Source organism: Molothrus aeneus, chromosome 4 (genome assembly GCF_037042795.1).
Source record: "Molothrus aeneus isolate 106 chromosome 4, BPBGC_Maene_1.0, whole genome shotgun sequence".
Classification (NCBI taxonomy): Eukaryota; Metazoa; Chordata; class Aves; order Passeriformes; family Icteridae; genus Molothrus; species Molothrus aeneus.
Genome location: NC_089649.1, coordinates 13969710 through 13987909, shown reverse-complemented (window position 1 = coordinate 13987909; position 18200 = coordinate 13969710). Strand labels below are relative to the sequence as shown.

At 42.4% G+C, this 18200-nt stretch overlaps 1 protein-coding gene and 1 long non-coding RNA gene across 3 annotated transcripts in view; both read right to left on the bottom strand.

Moving 5' to 3' along the window:
* LRBA (LPS responsive beige-like anchor protein) overlaps positions 1-13596 on the bottom strand; it is a 367997-nt gene extending 354401 nt beyond the window's left edge. For both annotated transcript variants that reach the window (XM_066547964.1, XM_066547965.1), the window contains exon 1: positions 13362-13596. In XM_066547964.1, coding sequence (XP_066404061.1) covers positions 13362-13580 — 219 coding nt within the window. In that variant the 5' untranslated portion in view covers positions 13581-13596. The remainder of the gene's footprint in view (positions 1-13361) is intronic.
* Positions 13597-15817: 2221 nt separating this feature from the next.
* On the bottom strand, positions 15818-17756 carry LOC136555932 (uncharacterized). Its single transcript, XR_010783561.1, has 2 exons — positions 17325-17756; positions 15818-16112 (listed from the first exon to the last, which is right to left on the bottom strand). It is a non-coding gene; the product is annotated as an uncharacterized lncRNA (long non-coding RNA).
* Between the last annotated feature and the right edge of the window lie 444 nt (positions 17757-18200).

The window sequence follows — 18200 nt, the reverse complement described above, 5'->3', positions numbered from 1 at the left end:
AAATACCCATATCACAAATTACATGCTTTAAAAACTAGACTTCCCACCTCCTTTTTTTTTTTCCAATATTAGGCAACAACAGAATTAGCACAGCAATATCTTACTGATAAAGTGGCTTTTCAGGAATATTGCTCTTATGGTGTTCACAAAGTGATTAATAGACACCCACATTGTCTTAGAACAATAAAGTTTAGCTCACTTCACAGTTTCCCAATTTCTAGTTCTCATTTGACAATTTCACTTTTTACTTTCTCGTTTTTAAACAGGTTTTTACTTTTTGCCATATAGGCCATCTCATGATTTGGAAAACAAGTAACTAAATGGCAACCTACACATAGCAAGTACCCCTCAGAAGATGTTTCATGACTTGAGCTAACAGCAGTGAAATCTTGCAGTATATCCTGATATGTATTGACAGATAATCACAGAATCAGCCCACCTGTTTAAAACATGGGGAGATTAGAAGAGAAAATCAGCCCTTCAAAGAAGGATAGCTTGTTACACCTTCAGAATGAGAACCCAGCTTCGGCCTCCCAGCTGCCTTACAACAGAATTTGCAGATGAAACAGAACCAATTATGTGTATACAAAGTAGAAGAACAATGGGTGCTGCTGAAACTGCAGTATTTCATTCCAGTCAGTAAAATTTGTGTGGCTATTTATTGGAAAAGTCACATTCTGAGTTACAACAAACAGAACAAATTTTTCCTTTCTGCCTTGTAAATGCAAAAGGAATTCACATTTCACATAACAACACAATGCAACAAGCATAACAAGGCAGCTCTAGAGCCAGGTACTGAGACTCAATACTCCTTGATTATCAAGGAGGAAGAATAGCTGGGCCAAGCAGTGGGAAGCCCAACACAACCATCCTCCTTTTCTAGGCTCCAACTCAACTTCCCTGATAAGCCTGACTGCACCCAGCAGAAAGCACACATTTGCTGCTGCTTTGAAAGCACAGAATCGCAGAACAGTTTGAGCTGGGAGGGGCCATAAACAGCACCTAGCTCCAAACTCCCCACTGTGCACAGGGATGCCACCCACTAGATCAAGTTGCTCAGGGCCCCATCCAACCTGGCCTTGAACACTCCCAGCAGTGGGGCACCCACAACCTCTCTGGGCAGCCTGTGCCAGTGCCTCACCACCCACTGAGTAAAGACATTCTTCTTGGCATCTAATCTAACCTGCCTGCTTTCAGTACACTCTGTGCAGCGAGAGTGTGTGTTAGAAGATCTGTTGTTTTGTGACCAAAGGCTGAACCCACACGTCTCTAGAGCACAGTATCACATAGTGCCTGCAAAAAAAGGGTAGAACTTCTGAGAAAATCCTTGAAGATTGCTTAAAACAGAAGACACTGAGCAATCTTAAGGTATGAACCACTGACTCTTCAGAGCAACTTCTCAATTATCTCAACATCTTTTACAGTATACATCTGACTCTATAAATACCTTACTGGGTCACAGCATCAGAACACAGAAATGCCTTACAGAGATCACAACTATGTCACACATAACTAATATAATTATAGTTGCTATCCATACATTTGATTATTCTGTTTTCTTTGACACCATGGTTAATTTAACCAGAGAGAATTAGCATGCAGGCTCAAAATGGGCAATAATTCCTCTTGGGCAAATTATTAACCCTCCTAAACAAAGGCATCTTTGCCTTCAAAATTCTGAATATTAAGACTGAGGTTCAGGCACCTTTTAACATAGAAATTTGCACATACAATTACTGAGAAATCCTTTACTCTGCATCGATCCCATTGTTATAATGATCAATACCTGTTTCAAGAATCCATATGTGCATTCAAGCATTCTTTCCAATTTGCACGGTAAGGTCACAGGCAAACAAACCCATTTAGAAGGATCCTTGGTAAACAAAACTCCTTAAGAGTTGAGAAACACAATTCTAACTATAACCCTAGCCTCATATATGTGAGCAATAGAGCTATAGGAAATATTAAAGCTGACTCTTAGAAGCTGAGAAGTTGAACAACCAGCTGGAAAATTACTATAAATGAGCATTTAAAGCTGTTCACCTCCTTCCTAACTGGAAATTGAAGCATCAAGATCACTCAGTACTACAGAACTCAAATGCACTGCCAACCCACAGAAGACACACTGTAAGTGTATTTCAGAGCTAAAGAGCTATTCTGCACAGTAGGTATCATGCATGGTGCAAAATGGTAACTAAGCCTCTGTCTGACCAGTCCCATTGTAATATGAAGCATCACTATGCTGAAATACACAGTAATATCCTTTTCAGGATGATACTGGAATTCAGCTACAAGTGCAGGAATGAGGCATGTAACATTCATTAAACCCCACATGTCAGCAATAGCTACAGGATAGTGTCACACTACAGAGCAAACGAAAACACAGACACTAAACAATACGTGGCAGAGATGGCACAAGCCAAAAGCCTCTGAAATTACTCTCCCTCCTGTGCCACCACATGTAAATTAAGCTTAAATTTCTGGCACTCTTGTCTACTTGAAAGTGGGTTTTCCCATAGAGATGAACAAAGAATTACAAAATCACCAAAAGGTTTGGGTGGGAAAGATTATTTTGTTCTATCCCCTCTGCCATGGGCAGGGACACCTTCCACAAGACCAGGCTGCTCAAAGCCCCATCCAACCTGACCTTGAACACTTCCAGGGGTGGGGCACCCACAACTTCTCTGGGCAATTTGTAATCCTGTGAGTGGCCCATCCATCAAATTCACGCCTCTCCAGTTTATAGACAAGAATGTTGTGCCAAATGCTTTGCACAAGTCCAGAGAGATGACATCAGTTGTTCTTCTCTCATCCACCAGTGCTGCAACCCCATCAGTGAAGGCAACCAAATTTGTCAGGCCCTTTGATTTGCCCTTAGTGACACCTTGCTGGCTCTCACCAATCATCTTCTTATTTACTATGTGCCACAGCACAATTTCCAGGAGTATCAGTCCCATGATTGTGTAAGGCACAGAGGTGGAACTGAACCACCTGGAATCTCCTGGGTTCTTCCCTTTTTTCCCCCCCTCTTTTAACACTGGGAGTTATGCTTTCCCTTTTCCAGTCACTGCTAACTTCACTAGTCTGCCACAACTTTCCGAAGAGGACAGATGGTGACAAGATCGTGATATTTAGATAGTCAGGATTTGAATCCAGAAGCTTGAATTCGAAACAAATAGTTTATAATCAAGTTTTATAACAACACAATTACAGTGATTAAACTAAACTGTGTGATGTTATTTTATGATGATTTCTTTGGGCAGCTTGGTTGCTCCTCTAAACTTCTATTCATACGTCTAGAATGAAAGAGACTCCCAACTACTCCTTGCATACCTAGTTAATGAATCCCTACAGACACATCCATCTTTAAAGAACAGCAACAAAGACAACAGCTCAGTACTCAAATAAAATTTCAGTGTTTTTTCCCCCATTTCCACTTTGTATCCAGTACTCCAGGTTTCTCAATCTGCACACACAAAACCCAGTTGAGGGTAAGCCTGAACTGACAGGTTCACTTGTTACAGTGATCTACATCATCTGACAATGTGAAAATTATTTTCACCACATGCCTTTTTTTTGGAGGAGGGGGCAGACAATACACTACACTAACTTGTATCAAGAAGTGTTATATGACTTTTTTTCATGATCCAGTTGGAAACGGGGATATCGCTTACCTGAAAAATTACACCATCATGAAGCAGGAAACCCAAGTTTCTGCCATCTAAATTCTATCTTTTTGAAATATGTCTAAACAACTCTAGTGATATCTCAGTCACTGGACAAAGCCCTTCACCTGAAAATAATGCACTTTCCAGGAATCAAGTCAGGATTTGGTACATTACAAAGAAATCTTTAGTAAAAAGTCCTAACATGCAGGCAAGAAATTCACTGTCTTCCAGCTCCAAACCTTCCCTGTCATGTATGAGTGACTAGAAAACCTTATTCAAACATCTTAACCACAAGGTCTGACATTTGTTTCTTTCTGTGCCTTCTCCCCCATACTCATTAATCTGGCATTTTTTGCTGTGTATGAGCCTAGTCTTTGCATTAGAGGTGTTACAAGTGCTCCTTTACAAGTCTTTCACAGCATCCTCAATCCTGACAAACGGCAATTTGAATCCCCTCCTGCTAAGGGGAGAAATCAGGGTGGTTTTCACTTCCTGCAGAGGTGAGACTTTACCAAATCAGCAAAACTCCCAAAGAGCCATATAGATTCCTCTTTAAAAGCAGTACACAGGAAGGGCACAAGTCTTCAGCACCAGGTCTCAGATGAGTCATGGAAGAAACATGTCCCCAAGGCAATGCTCCTGCCAATCAGCTGATCCACAGCAACTGCAGCACACAGTGGCATTCACAGATTCCCAGCCAGCTACAGATTCCAGTGAGTGCTCAGACTCATTTCTGCAGCCAGGGGTGAAGGCAGCAGGTGCCAGGTCATGGAAGAGGAGGCAAGGGGGTACAGAAAGGACAAAGCAATGTCCTGGTGTGAGGTTAGACAGTGGATAAACTAGGGTGGCACAAGACTGGGACCTTACTTTTAAGGTAGAAATGGGCAAGGAAACATGGCAATAATTTCCTCATAAGCATTTACTAATTTATATAGAGATGGGAAACCACTGGTACACTTTCTGATCCTGAGAACTCTTTTCACTGCACTTTACTGTTCAGTTGAGCACCACTGCTACTCCGTTTAAAACAAGGACATTTGAAGTGATAAAGACATCATAGCTTCAGAAGGTGGCCTTTAGCTATAGATTACAAATTGGACAGATAATCTTCTGCAACTCCAATTGAAATATCCATTCCCAGCATCTCAGGTGTTCTCCTATTCTATAACAGCAGCAATATATTTAAAACACACATCTCCCCATCTCATGTTTGATGGTTCAAAATACATTCTAAAAATGCAATTACAGTTACTCAGTTTTATACTCCATAAAGGATACCTCAAAGCCAGGCATTAGGGCACCTAAATTACATCCTGGAAGCAAATCCTACAGTATAAGTAAGCTTCCATTATATAGGGAGGAAAAAAAAGCTTGCAAGTTCTTTTCAATCAAGTTCACAACCACAACTAGAGACAAATCACATGCTTAGTTTCAACAAAAACATTAGCAGGAGGCAGATGCTGACTGGACTAATAGTTTCCATTTGTTTATTTAACAGTCATGCACCATTCACAACATTAGTCATTTGGTTCTTATCCTCCCCTCAATGGCATTGTTATAAGGCTCATCAGCAATTCTACTTCTTTATCACTGGCCATATTTTGTAACTGAAGTCTATGATTCCACATAAAAAGCTTTTGGGTTTGGTTTGATGGGCAGGGGGGCAGGGAAAGTGTGCTGTTTTTCAGGTTGGTTTGGGGTTTTTGGGGGGAGGGAATTGTGGTTTTGGTTTTTGAGTGGTTTTTTTTGGTGATGGTGGTTTTTGGTTGGTTTTCTTAAGCACTGATTGATTCCAAGGTCCACCTGGATCATTAATAATCACACACAAAACAATTGTCTTTAGGAATACTGTTTTAACCCCAGGAAGTGCAAACAGCATAATTTAGAAGCTTCTCTAATAACAGATTACTAAAACTTAAAAGTTGCAGGATCTGCAAAGCCTTTATTCAGCAGTTCTACAGCAACAGAGTTTATCTCACTCCTTACCTACCCCCACCAGAATCACATGTGGGAAAGCAGCCAGTACAATTCCCACCCAAACATACACAGTTTGATAAAGGAACCACTTTGTGAGGGTTTACCATGCAAACATTCAGCATCCTGGACTTCATACCCACACATTTCCCAGTGTACTGTGAAATGCTACTGGTTCTCTTCTTGCTGGTCTTCTATTACAGAAATTGCCCTCCTGCTGCAGTTACCATCTTACCTGCTGCCTCCTGGTGTCTCTTGTATTTCAGGACTTCCCAAAGAGAGAATAAATAAGCTACAGGTCACCCCATGCATTCTTACAGTTACTGTTTTACAGGGCTAGTCCAGGACAAACCGAGAAATTTGGAGTATCTAAGTGGAGCAAATAGAATAGGCTCCATTTAGTGAATTTATCTCAGTAATTTCTGTCCACACCTCAGACAACTGCTGATGGAAAAAGGGGAAATGCTGACACACACAAAACACACTTTCATAGAACAGATGAGTCCTACACCATTACTCTGGTTTTGACTTCAAACTGCAATAGAAACATAACCCAGAAGCTCTTCAGGTCTTGATTTCTTCAGTTGCATCAACAAAGGAGAAGAGGTTTTGCCTGAACAATTCAATTCCAGCTTTTCAGTCACACAAAAAAATAATCTGAATTTTCTGCATTGATGCATACAGATTTTTTTCCAACATATATGCAGAACACAGAAACATCAACAAAACTATTCATTTGCAGGCTGCAGTAAAGAGATTTGCAGCTCAAACTCATGGAACATTTACAGGAGGCAACAGAGCACATCCTATTCCCACTAGCAATTCTCATTTAAATATCTTCTCAAGGCAGCTATTAACAAGAAAATCATGCCTGGGCTGCTCCCAGCTCCCCAGTTACTACTAGGGGAATCCAGTGCAACAGAAGGCATTAGATTTTTCTTCTCCTCAAATTAGTTTCTATTTAGAAACTACTTATGCCTATTTGTGAAGCTCTGGAATCTAAAGCACTGTGGCAACACAAGCTCTTCACAAATTATTCCAGGCTCCCAGTGTCAGCACAAAGCCCCCAGCGGCTCAGGCAAAGGTACTATTGCAACTCCTGCAGTATAATCATTTGGTGCGTTTGATTACAGCAGTTGTGCAAGGATGCATCTCGATTGCTATCTGCCCTAAGCACAGAGTGCTGCACGCTGGAAACTGCAGTCTCCACTGGCCAGGCAGAGCACTCACAAAGCAGGTGGCAATAGTATCCTGTTTTACCATATTCATGGAGCCCTCAGCCTCCTGGCAAACGGCCAAAGCTCACAAAGCTTGAGGGTTTCCCAGAGTCAAATAAAAATGGCCAAACTAGCTTTTGGATGGACAGTAACATGATCTAGCCTGATATCGAGTTCACCAGAAAAATCCAGAATTAGTTAAAGCAGAAACATAATCTAAATTAGGACATTAGTAATTAGGTCAAGCTAATACCAAAAACCATTATGCAAAACGCTGTGAAGAGGCCAGCAAGGCCTCCAGGGGCTGGGGAAGACACTTGAACAGCAGAAAGTTAGCTAACTGTAATTAGTGATTATGAATAAAAACTTTCTGGCAGACTGACCCATTTAAAATAAATAGAAGTTTTTTAAAAAGATATGCATAAATTTAATGCATGCAAGACTGAATTTGACAAAATAGATTTTTTAAAGAGGACAGACAAAGACAGAAACACCAAAGGTAGCAAGAAGCTATTTCACATTCCAGTGACTAAACGGCAGAGCTTACTTCATCTGTGCAATGGATTAAAGCTTCTCCTTAAGGCTCATAAAGAACTTGATGACTGCATGAAGACAGAAGCTATCAGTGCTTTAAGCTGCCAACTTATCTAGCAAAAAATAAAAGGTCAGAGCAACGCATCAAGTGACAGCTCAGAATGAGAGCAGGTTCACCAAGAGGTGGTAAAGTAAATATACAGATAGTCAATGAAACCACAGACAAAGCTAATTTTTATCTTTCATCAGACTTCAATCCATAACACATGCCAAAAAAAATATCAGGTTTGATGATTTTCAGAAGACAGGGATTTCTCAGCAAACTTCAGCATTTGAATGTGCACCTGACTAACCAAAGGGTACTGAACACTGTACCAAACCAACACTACCTCGAAAAAGAATTGAGCAAATACTTCATCTTTGATTTTCCTCAACCTCCAGTGTTCAGCCAATACAGCAACTTCAAAAGCCTTCTCTTCACTCACACGCGTTTTCAAAGAGACTACTGGAGGAGTGAATCAACGTGTGCTGATTCAACATGCATTATCAATATCCATTTTTGTATCACTCTGCAATATCCAGCCTTTGTGGCAACCTTGACATGCCATCCACCTGCTTCCCTGATGCTTTTGACTAATTTCATTCTATTCCCTAATCTGCAGATGCTTTTCCTGAGCCAGTCCATATGGCCCCTAGGTTTCTGTGCTCTCTGCACTGCTGGGTCAGGCCCATGGTCCATCTAGCCCAGGACTGTCTGGCAGAAGCAGCAAAAAACCCTACTCAGAGACAGCAAAGCAACTGCAATGGAAACCTGATTCCCTCTCCTCTGTTACCAGACACCACCTAGAAAAATCTGTCATTGAACTGATGTGTTCCCCTCTAAAGGGGAGTTCTAAGCCATGCTATAAACACATTTTGACCAGGCTTCCTTGTAGAACAAACTGCTAATTAAAAATTGTCAATAAATTTTGCATTATTGAGACAAGATATAAATAAATGCACAGCTCAGTTTTGCTTTTTTGGCTTTATGTTTGTACAGAGTCTATTAATGTCAGTAAAGGATGCCAACACTGCTGTAAAACACAAAGCATGTTCCAGGCTTTCAGAGGCACTTGAAATCTCATTTTGGACACACAAAGCTATAAAAGTCTGGCAACTTAGCAGAGGAGTAAACAAAACTGAACACTTTCCCATGCAGTCTTTGAAATTTTGTCCTCAATATTTTGTTGTCCTACATTGTGCTTTAAGTTGCAGTTACAGAAGTGAGTTGATATTACAGCCAAAGTACAAACCAGCTCCTCTTCAGAGCCTACACAATTTTCTTCTACATTGTTGCATGCCTAATTAAAGACTGCTATTACCACCTCACTACATTCCACATCTTTCTCAGCCAACCACAAAATTTCCCTCAGTTCCTGCATATACTACATAGAGTAATATTTCCGCTAAGTACAAAGTAATGTCCAAGTTGCATCAACACCTGAAAAAACCCCAATATGCATCACTTCAATAAGTAAAATCATGTGTGACCTCTAACACAGCTGACTGTTGCATTTACTATGATTTTTTAAAAAAACCCTACAAGCCTGACCCAGCTAAAGCCAGGGACTTACCTATCATCTGCACTTTAAGTGGACAGAAGTGACTGAACTAGGATAATTGTAGCCAGAGGTGAATTTACTGGGAAGCTGCTAAGGAAGACTGCATCTACTAGGAAACACACAACATTCAGTGATATTCTAGGAACTACTTGGTTACTCTCACTTGTCATCAGCATTGATAAGTTTATCTAGAAAATAAAGTCTCTAAAAACATACAGTAACATAATGAAAGGAATGCATTGTTATAGACATATATGGTAGATTTTTACCACTGCAATACATTTAATTCTATCAGCATTAACTTTGTGGGGTTTCTACAACGTGATACACGCAAAATAAGTCTGCAACAAGAGATGAGAAAAGGGGAATTCAGACTTCATTAAAACCATTATGAGTTACAGGGTTCTAGTTGCATTAGTGTGCCCAAACCATCCAAATTAGAAACATGATGTATCAGCAGGAAAATTATCTGTAAGAATTTTTTTAAGTTAGTTTGATTTTTTGTTTGTGGTTTTAGTTTGTCTGGCAGAAGTGAAAGAGCTGACAAATTAAATTTACACAGCAATTTAAGCCTCTGCTCCTCAGATCCCATTATTTTTCCTCCAAAGGTGATAAAAACTTGTGTTTCTTTCTCATTTGCACTTTGTCACTCTTGGTGAGAATCTCATAATCCATGAATAGAATCAGAAGCAACTGCACATTATCTTCACCAAAGAGAAATTAAAAAAAAAAGTCTTTGCATCACAGACTGAGGGGAAAAAATTGAGCCAAATCAAGTAACAATCTATACCATAATCAATAAAACAGTTCAAAGCACTAAAGCTTTTTCAAACAAAACTGGCTTAGAACTATTTTAAGTTAGCAACAGATCCCACTGTAAGTAATTTATTTTTTCATTCTATCATCTTCTCCAACCAGGAGGAGTTTTTATTTTAATAAACTAAGGGGGCAAATATGAGGTAACAAACAGGAATTCACCTGATTTGTATGCAAAGGAAATTAAAGGAGTTATTGCAGCCCACAGTCAATTAAAAATAAAATTCACAATGCATGAGGAATATATATCCATAGTTTAGCTTAGTCTGTCTAAAAAAGGTACCAGAACAGATTAATACTTGAACAAGAATGTGTTTTCAAAGTTGTCCACAGAATAATCAGTTTCTTGAAAGCTTCTATTTCCCTCTTCACTTCTAAGAGGTGCTGAAATACACAAAGACATATTCAACGTGGGCTGGGAAGCCGAGTTCATTGAGAAACTGACCAAAACAAAGCAGATCAGCTTGTATGTTTCTAGGAGTAGAATTTCCAAAGACAACAAAATGAGACTAGTAGAGTTTTGATGCTGGAAGTGAGCTCATTAAGCACTTTGTTACACTGCTGGACAGAGAAAATGTCAGAGGTGGCTCTTCAAGATCCAACACTGCTGAAGTGAACAACTTATTTGCTCGAGTAATCAGAGCTACAGAGGCTTACATTTCTTTAGTAAGCAGCAGATCAATTACTGTGCACTTTAGATTTTTGACCTCCTGAGTCTTTCACATATAGAATGTGATCATCTCTTAAAGATGAGAAACATCAAGACAGCACTTCGGTCTTCTCTTGATAACCTCCTTATGCTACAGCAGGTGGAAGGGCATAACTAAGTGCAACATGTTTTCTCAAGAAGTTCAAATTAGGGCACCTAACATCCTTGTTTTTAAACTAATCTCTTCACATTCAAGGGTGGTTATGCCAGAAAGAATAAATATATTAAGCCCCCTTTCCACCCAGATTTGCTCAGCCCTTCTTCCACTCTGGCCTAAAGATGCCTCAAACTCGTGACCAAATAAACCCCCAGATAGAGCAGGTGTCCTTTTTCCAAATCATGAGAAGCAGGCTAGCAGATCTCTGCTCCCATCCCTGGTGACTGCAGCTGTGAGTCACCACACAGAATGAAACCAAACAGGAGGGGATCCAGGGCTTAACCCCACCAGGCAACAGCAGATCAGGGTGTGATTGCCATACCCCCTGCTCAACCTGCACACACCCACGGAAACACACTCCCAGAGCCACTGGGAAACAAACTACCAGAAAAGCCAGAGCTAAGGGTCACCTTTTCACGTAAAAGTTACAGACTTTCTGTACACCCACACAGAGGAAACCAAGTACACCACTGCTAACCAGTACTTGACACACCTTAAATTCTGGTCAGTGTGATTTCAGAGGTATTACTTGACAAAATGGTCACAGGTAACAAATTAACAGAGGCAGAACTCTGTGACAGATGGATGAGCATTGCTTTGAAGAAAGACTTCATATCCCTCGTATCCCAAAAAGCTACATCAAAAAGTCAGCTTCACAGTTTTTGTTTTTTTTTTTTAATCTAGAAAACAATGGCTTTCTGTAACAAAAATTATGAGTTTGTTGGCTGGTTTGATTCTTTCATGCATTTCAGTATCTTCCAAAATACCTGATTTGCCAACTAGCTGATGTTTCCCTAGGTCTCAAAGAAATCAAGGGGCCTACTGTTTTTGCTGTTGCTCCAAAATTAGGATTTGTTCTCACATATCTAGGTAAAGTGTCCTTACTACCAAACTGTTGGCTGTGTCATGACACCCAACAGCTAATAAAACAATGTGAGCACAAGCATGACCTTTAGCCTCTCACATGGTAGGCAGGTGTGCTGAAATGGTTGAGGAACCATCTCAGAGAGGTTGGGGTTGCTGTTTCACTTGTAGAAAAAGCAAGAACACAGTTTCAAAAATTTCCAATGCCAGAAACTCTCCCCTGTCTATCTGGGAAATGAAGATCCAAGAAAATGCAGTCCACAGATCAAATTCTCTTAATCTAAAATCAAGTGTACTCTAAATCATGCTGAAGTCCTCTTTTCTCCAAAATGGAGCAGAATGAATCAAGGAGCTTTTACATTTTTAATTATTCTGCTGAACCTCTTTCCACTGCTGCCACAAAATACACCTCTAGCACGCCACTCAAAAGGCTACACTAGAAACAAAGTAAAATTTAACATGTTCATGAACAATTTCCCCTTACACAAGTCTCCCAAATTCTAAATTATTCACCAGAATTTCGTTTTGAACCTCATGTCTATATATGTGAGCACTCTGTTTAGTCCAGGACATTGTCAAGTGGACTCCAAGTACCTTTAATCACTTCTTCATACTTGAAGAATCCATGAAACCTCTGCTCTGTACCTTATTTTCATCACTACTGGCATTCCCCTGTATTGAGATTTTCATCCAAACAATCTAGGGCACTACACTGTTAATGCAAAAATATTCCAAAACAAATATTTATCATAACCCAAGAAGATAACACCTAAAAACATGAAACAGACACTGCACACAAATATTTAGGGACCACTGAAACTTGCATGTAGCAAAGAATACCAAAACTAAAATGACTGAAATGCAAACAGCATAAAAAACCAGTATGACTTCTGCCTCAACTTTTCTTGTTACTGAGCTTTAAATTATTAAATGCTCTCACTTCCTGGTCTGTCAGAAACCACATTGTTTTAGAGTCAGAGCTGCTCACTCAAAGGAAGAAGGAGGGACAGCAATTGTTTTTAGAGATGTTTTAAGACCTCTAGTTATAGCAGAATATCTACGTAAACTTGAGGGCTTTTCTCCTAATATTTGATCTCCTGCATCAAGGTAACATTACTTACTAGTCTACTTGCTTTAAATTAGGCAATTTAAAGCAACTGGCCCAAAAAGTTCAATGGTATATATTAAATTTGTAGCTTCAACAAGGAAAAGTTGTATCCTCAGTCTTTAGTGAGATCTGTTATGAAATATTAGATACAGCCACACAGCATTCAAAAAATAGCAGCTGAGTCCCTAATTCATTAATTTAAAAAAGGACACTGAAAACATATTCTGCTCTTTCCAAAAAGCAGACCATGTAAAACATGTTTGAATTAACTACTCCCTGACACCCTCAGCCCCTGCCCAAGCCAACAGGAAGCAATAAGGGATGTAAACATCTTTGAAAAACAGCTTTGACTTATAACAGTGTGTGTTTGTTGATGACAGTTTGAGTTACTAAATTAACACTTAACTTTCTTGTTGAGTACACGTTAAATGTTATAACAATATGTTTCTCATCTCTATATAAAGCAACAATTTCTCTGATGAAAATGAAGGAATAGGATGCTTACAGCTGATTCAAGTATAAGAGTGTCTATAAAGAGGCTCATATGCTTTTTTCCCATCTTTTGAGGTAAGTAAAAAGAATATGGTTGAAATCCAGCATGGTGAAAGTGTAAACACATAAAAACATATTAACAGAAAAACAGCATCAAAACCCCTGCAGATTCTTCTGCACACCCATGCTGTTTTTTCCCCTCATTCAGACAATCAACTTACCAGGTTAAACACAGTGTCGACTATATCTCTGTTGGACACTTCACCAACTTCCACCAGTCCTGTCAGCACAGCAAATTTCATCTTAATGCCTCGGATGGGGACTCCTGGATTCAAAGGCTGCAGCACACTTCCCCCTTCAGCAGCATTTCCTTCTTTTCCCGCTCCTCCTCCTCCATCATCACCTGTTGGCTGAACAACTTGTTTGCCTTCACTCGCCATGGCCAGTTCACCGCAGGCTACGGCTTCCAGCGCCAGCTCCACACGCTCGCCGCCCCGGGAAGAGCTGCCCAGCCGGGAAGGTGAGCGGCGGCCTCTGCTTCCTTCCCTTGAGCTCTGGTTCCCGAGGAAAGTGGCGTCCGGCGGGGGAGGGTGTCAGGCGCCCTCGAAATCGCGGCTCTCTCCTCGGCAGGAGGCGTGTGTCACAGCGCTGCCCTCGGGCAGGTGCTCGCAGCCCTGAAGGACAGCCCGAGGTGTGTTTCAGCCCGCGCTCCGTCAGGCGCTGCCCACAGCCCGCACGCCCCGGCCCCAGCCCCCGCGCCCGGCGGGAGCCGCCCTGGGAGCGCTCGCGCCTCTCCCCGCGGAAGCGCTCCCGGACCCGCCGTGCTCCGAGCCCCCACCTCAAGGGTTTCATCTGCTTTTTTCTTTTTTTTTTTTTTCTTTTCTTTTTACCAAGAGGGAACACGTTCCTCCTTCCCGCCCGGCTGCTGCCCGCCGCGGCCCCGGCTCTGCTGGGGCACGGCCCCGGGCAGGTGCAGCGCCCCGCCAAGTTCGCACTCACCGCGGGCTGCGGAGGGGGCGCGGGCTGCTCGACGCGCGGCTCCGGGGCCGGGAGGCGGCTGCACTGCCCGGCTGCGGGCTGCGCTGCGCCGGCCGCCACTCCGCCCGCCCAAAGGCGCCTCAAGTTCCAGCCGCCGCTGCTGCTGCTGCCGCCGTCCCTGCTGCCGCCACCTCACAGCACCGTCCCGGTCAGCCCCATCTCCTTCCTGCCGGCGCTGCCGCTCGCTGCCGCCATGACAGCGCGGAGCCCCCGGAGCGCCTGCGCGGGCCGGGCGCGGGCGGGGCCGCGGCGCGGGGCGGGAGCCGCGGGCTGCGCACGCCCAGGTGAGCGCAGGTGAGCGCAGGTGAGCCCGAGCCGCGCCCTCCCCCTCGTCCCCCTCATCCCCGGGGACGCTGCAGCGCCCGCGTGGGCCGGACGGCCTGGAGGCTGTGTGCAATAACTTGTCCCAGACTATTGCAGTGTTCACAGAGTTGGTAGGGAAGGGGCCTCTGGAGATCGTGGGATTCATTCCCCCTGCCAAGGCAGGGTCACCTGGAGCAGGTGGCACGTCCAGGTGGGTCTGGAATGTCTCCAGAGAGGGAGAGTCCTCCCTGGGCAGCCTGTTCCAGTGCTCTGTCACCCTCAGTATAAAGTTCTTCCTCATGCTGAGGTGGAACTTCTAGTGTTTTAGTTTATGGCCATTACTCCTGTTCCTGTCCCTGGGCACTTCTGAAAAGAGTCTGGCACCATCCTCTGGGCACCACCTTTGCGATATTTATGTGCAGTAATGAGATTACCTTCGGTCTTCTCCAGACTGAAGAGACCCCGGCTCCCACAGTCTCCCTATAAGAGAGATGCTCCAGACCCCTCGTCATCTTTGTGGCCCTCCCCTGGACCCCCTCCAGTAGCTCCTTATCTCTCTTGTCCTAAGGAGCCCAGAACCAGACACAGCCCTCCCGACGTGGCCTCACTAGAGTTGAGTTCTGCAGCTGTTCAGTAACTGAAGTCTGCCCTGCCTGAAGAAATTTTCTTTTTTTTTTTTTTTGGGATTTTCGGGGGCAGTTTTTTTTGTTTGTTTGTTTGTTTGTTTGTTTGTTTGTTTTAAGAATCAAAGAAACCCAATGCGAACAGCGGGCCCCCAGCCGGGCGCTCCGCGTTCGCGGACACTCTCCGGAGGAAAACCGCAGCTGTGCGGGAGAGGAGGTTGTTTGGATGCTCCAGCTCCGGCTCCTGTCGCTGCCACAACGATCCCGGAGAGTCGGGTGAGTCGCTTCTGCCACCCAAACCTCCAGCATGGGCGGGCGCGCTGCCGTTCTTCCTCCTGCTGCTGCTCCCTGGAGAGCGCCAGGGGCGCGAATGTGGGTCGTGAGAGACGCCACCCAGATGTGACGAGCTGAGGAAAAAAGGGGGCAGGATGAGGGAAGGAAAACTCGCTCTCTTCCTTCAGGTGAAAAGCCTGTGGCGGCGGCGCCGGTTGTTTCGGTTTCTCAGAGCCGCTGCCGCAGCCGCTCCCCAGCCCCAAAAAGTCTCCCCAAAGGGGCGGCAGTGCCAAAACCCGGTGCCCCGAAGCCCCCGCCGAGCCCCGGCGTGGGTGTCGGAACCTCCACATACAGCTGGGGTAAAGCACGAGAAGTGCTGCCCTTTTTGTGCTCTCTCCTAGGGTGAGTGAGCTATAAATAGGCATCAATCCCATCCTGTCTCTTTTGTTTGACCTTTTACTTGAATTTATTTGATATTAATCAGAGTATCTGTTAATAAAGAAGCGGGAGGGTCTACTCGTCCGAGCTCTTCTTTCAAGGAGTCTTCAACTGTGCATTTTTAAGGAGACTGCCTGTGTTAGTAAGGATTAGACACACTCCTAAAGGCTGTAGGGTCTTGTACCAGCTCTTTAACACACAGACAAGTGTTTGAGGTTTGTTAATAAAGTATCACAGCCAACATGACAGCATCAAAGATTTCCAGAGGAAGGATCATCTCAGGAATGTGAACATAACCTGCAGACAGATACAGAAAACAAATATAAGCACATGTACCTTTTAACCCTTCACATCCTCTCTGATATAAAAAGCTGTCATTTATGTAATTCTATGGAGAGGAAGGGAATGAATCTTTAAACTGGTAAAAATTTCTGTGTTTTGAGATCTAGCATTAAAGAATTTCCAAGGAGGACAACTGGCATTTGTATGGGAAATAAAAATTTCCCCTTACATTTGATACTGCACCATGTTCGGGATGAAACCATTTGGATGTACCCCTCCCTGACTGTGTTTACACAGACAAAAAAAAGGTAGAAGCAAACTCAAACTGCAGTTTTCCTGGAAAATGCTTTTCTGAAGTGATCTGCAATGTTCTTTATAAGCATACCGTATATGATTGCAATTATTTAATATTAATTATTATACTAACTGTATTATTACTATTAATATTATTACCAACATCGTATGAAATTTTAACTTGCCTGTGGCCCAATTTGAGAATGCCATATTTAGTATGTGTAGGTATCAAATTTCCCACAGTTTTGGGGCAAAAAGTATGAGGCACTCAAGACAAGACACATTCCATTATGCCTGTTCCATTCTCTTCCTACATAATTTTCTCACATCGTTACTTTTATCTATAGAGAACATGTCAAGACTAGAACATTTCATAGCTGCTCTCCTGTTTGAATTTCCAAGTCCTAATTTCCAAGAAAAGACTAAGCTCCTTTCTTTCCTTTTCTCGTTTTCCTTGGTTACATACATACATATACATTATTAGGGAGGGATGGTAATCTCTAATTTGAGCAGCAAACATCTGCAGTTTCTTCCTCAGAATGAGAAATGTTTAGAACTGTAATGTTGACATAGTCAGTCTCTGCAAAGCTACAGTGGTCTTGTGTGGCTACACACACGCTATGTAATCTTGAAATTTTAATCTTAGTGTTTGCTGCTGCCAGCATTTCCCATGCATGTTTTGCATTCCTTACACCTACTGCTTGATCTTCCCTGTCTTTCTGAGTCACCTGTAGTTTGCTGAAGTATTACCTTCCCTCTTGTAAGGGACATACCATTTTTATTTGAGCCTTTAAGCTGGCTAAGTACACAAACATGTCAGTTTTATCTGCCTGCTTTTAAGTACCCTCTCTCCATGGCCTTTAAGGTTTCCATCAGGCTATTTGCCACCAGGCAAAAGCAGAAATGAAATAATGTCTGGAATTTTTTGCATACCTAGTGACTTGGAGTATGTGTTCTCTTTGTGACCTCTCTTGTTATCCAAAGAGAATGTAACATTTATTGTTAATATTTTTCTGCTTTCTTCTTTAACATCTCACTAGAAAGAAAATACATAAAATACAATAATTGCAAAAATCCAACTTAATGGGTTTCAGATGTTTTCATCTAAACTGCCTACTCCAATAGCCAGCAAATCCAGCTTGCCAGGAAAAGCAGCACTGTCACGTTGAATTCTGTCAGATCTTCCTGTATTTCCTTACAGATAAATAAATATTCCCTGAGTGGCCTTGATTGTTAAAAGCAGTGGGGTATGTGCATTAGTAAGGCCAGTAAAGTTCAGAAAACTGCCAGTTCAGAGTTGCATAGACAATTGTTTAAAAATTATTTTTCAACCAGGTAAAATCAGTGTTAAATTCTTCAGCTGACCTGTTGATCTCAATTTGGGCTGGGTTTATGTTCAAGCAATCATGCCAAAAACCCATCACCAAAGATCTGGAGAAACAGACTACATTTGATTAAATAAAAGTTATTTAAAAGATAGCTGAGAGTTGAAAGTGTGGTTCCAAGCCCAGTGCTGGTTCTGCCTCCCACAAGCAAACTGGAAGTGTTGTGCTAGGGGAATAAAAAATGACAGAAGCTTTCTGTAAACCTTGCACCCCAAAAGAAAAATCAGAAAGTGTGGATTAAAAATTTACTTAAACCCCATCTTGGGAATGAACTCCACAGGATCTTATGGAAGTATTAGCAAGGTCTCTAGGCCCCATTTTAAGAAAAATTATACTTTCTCTTTAAATAACCTTTAAAGTATTACCGTGGGTGCTGGTTTAGAAGCCTTGTTCAAACCTTCTGAGCCCTCTATTCATCACTGGT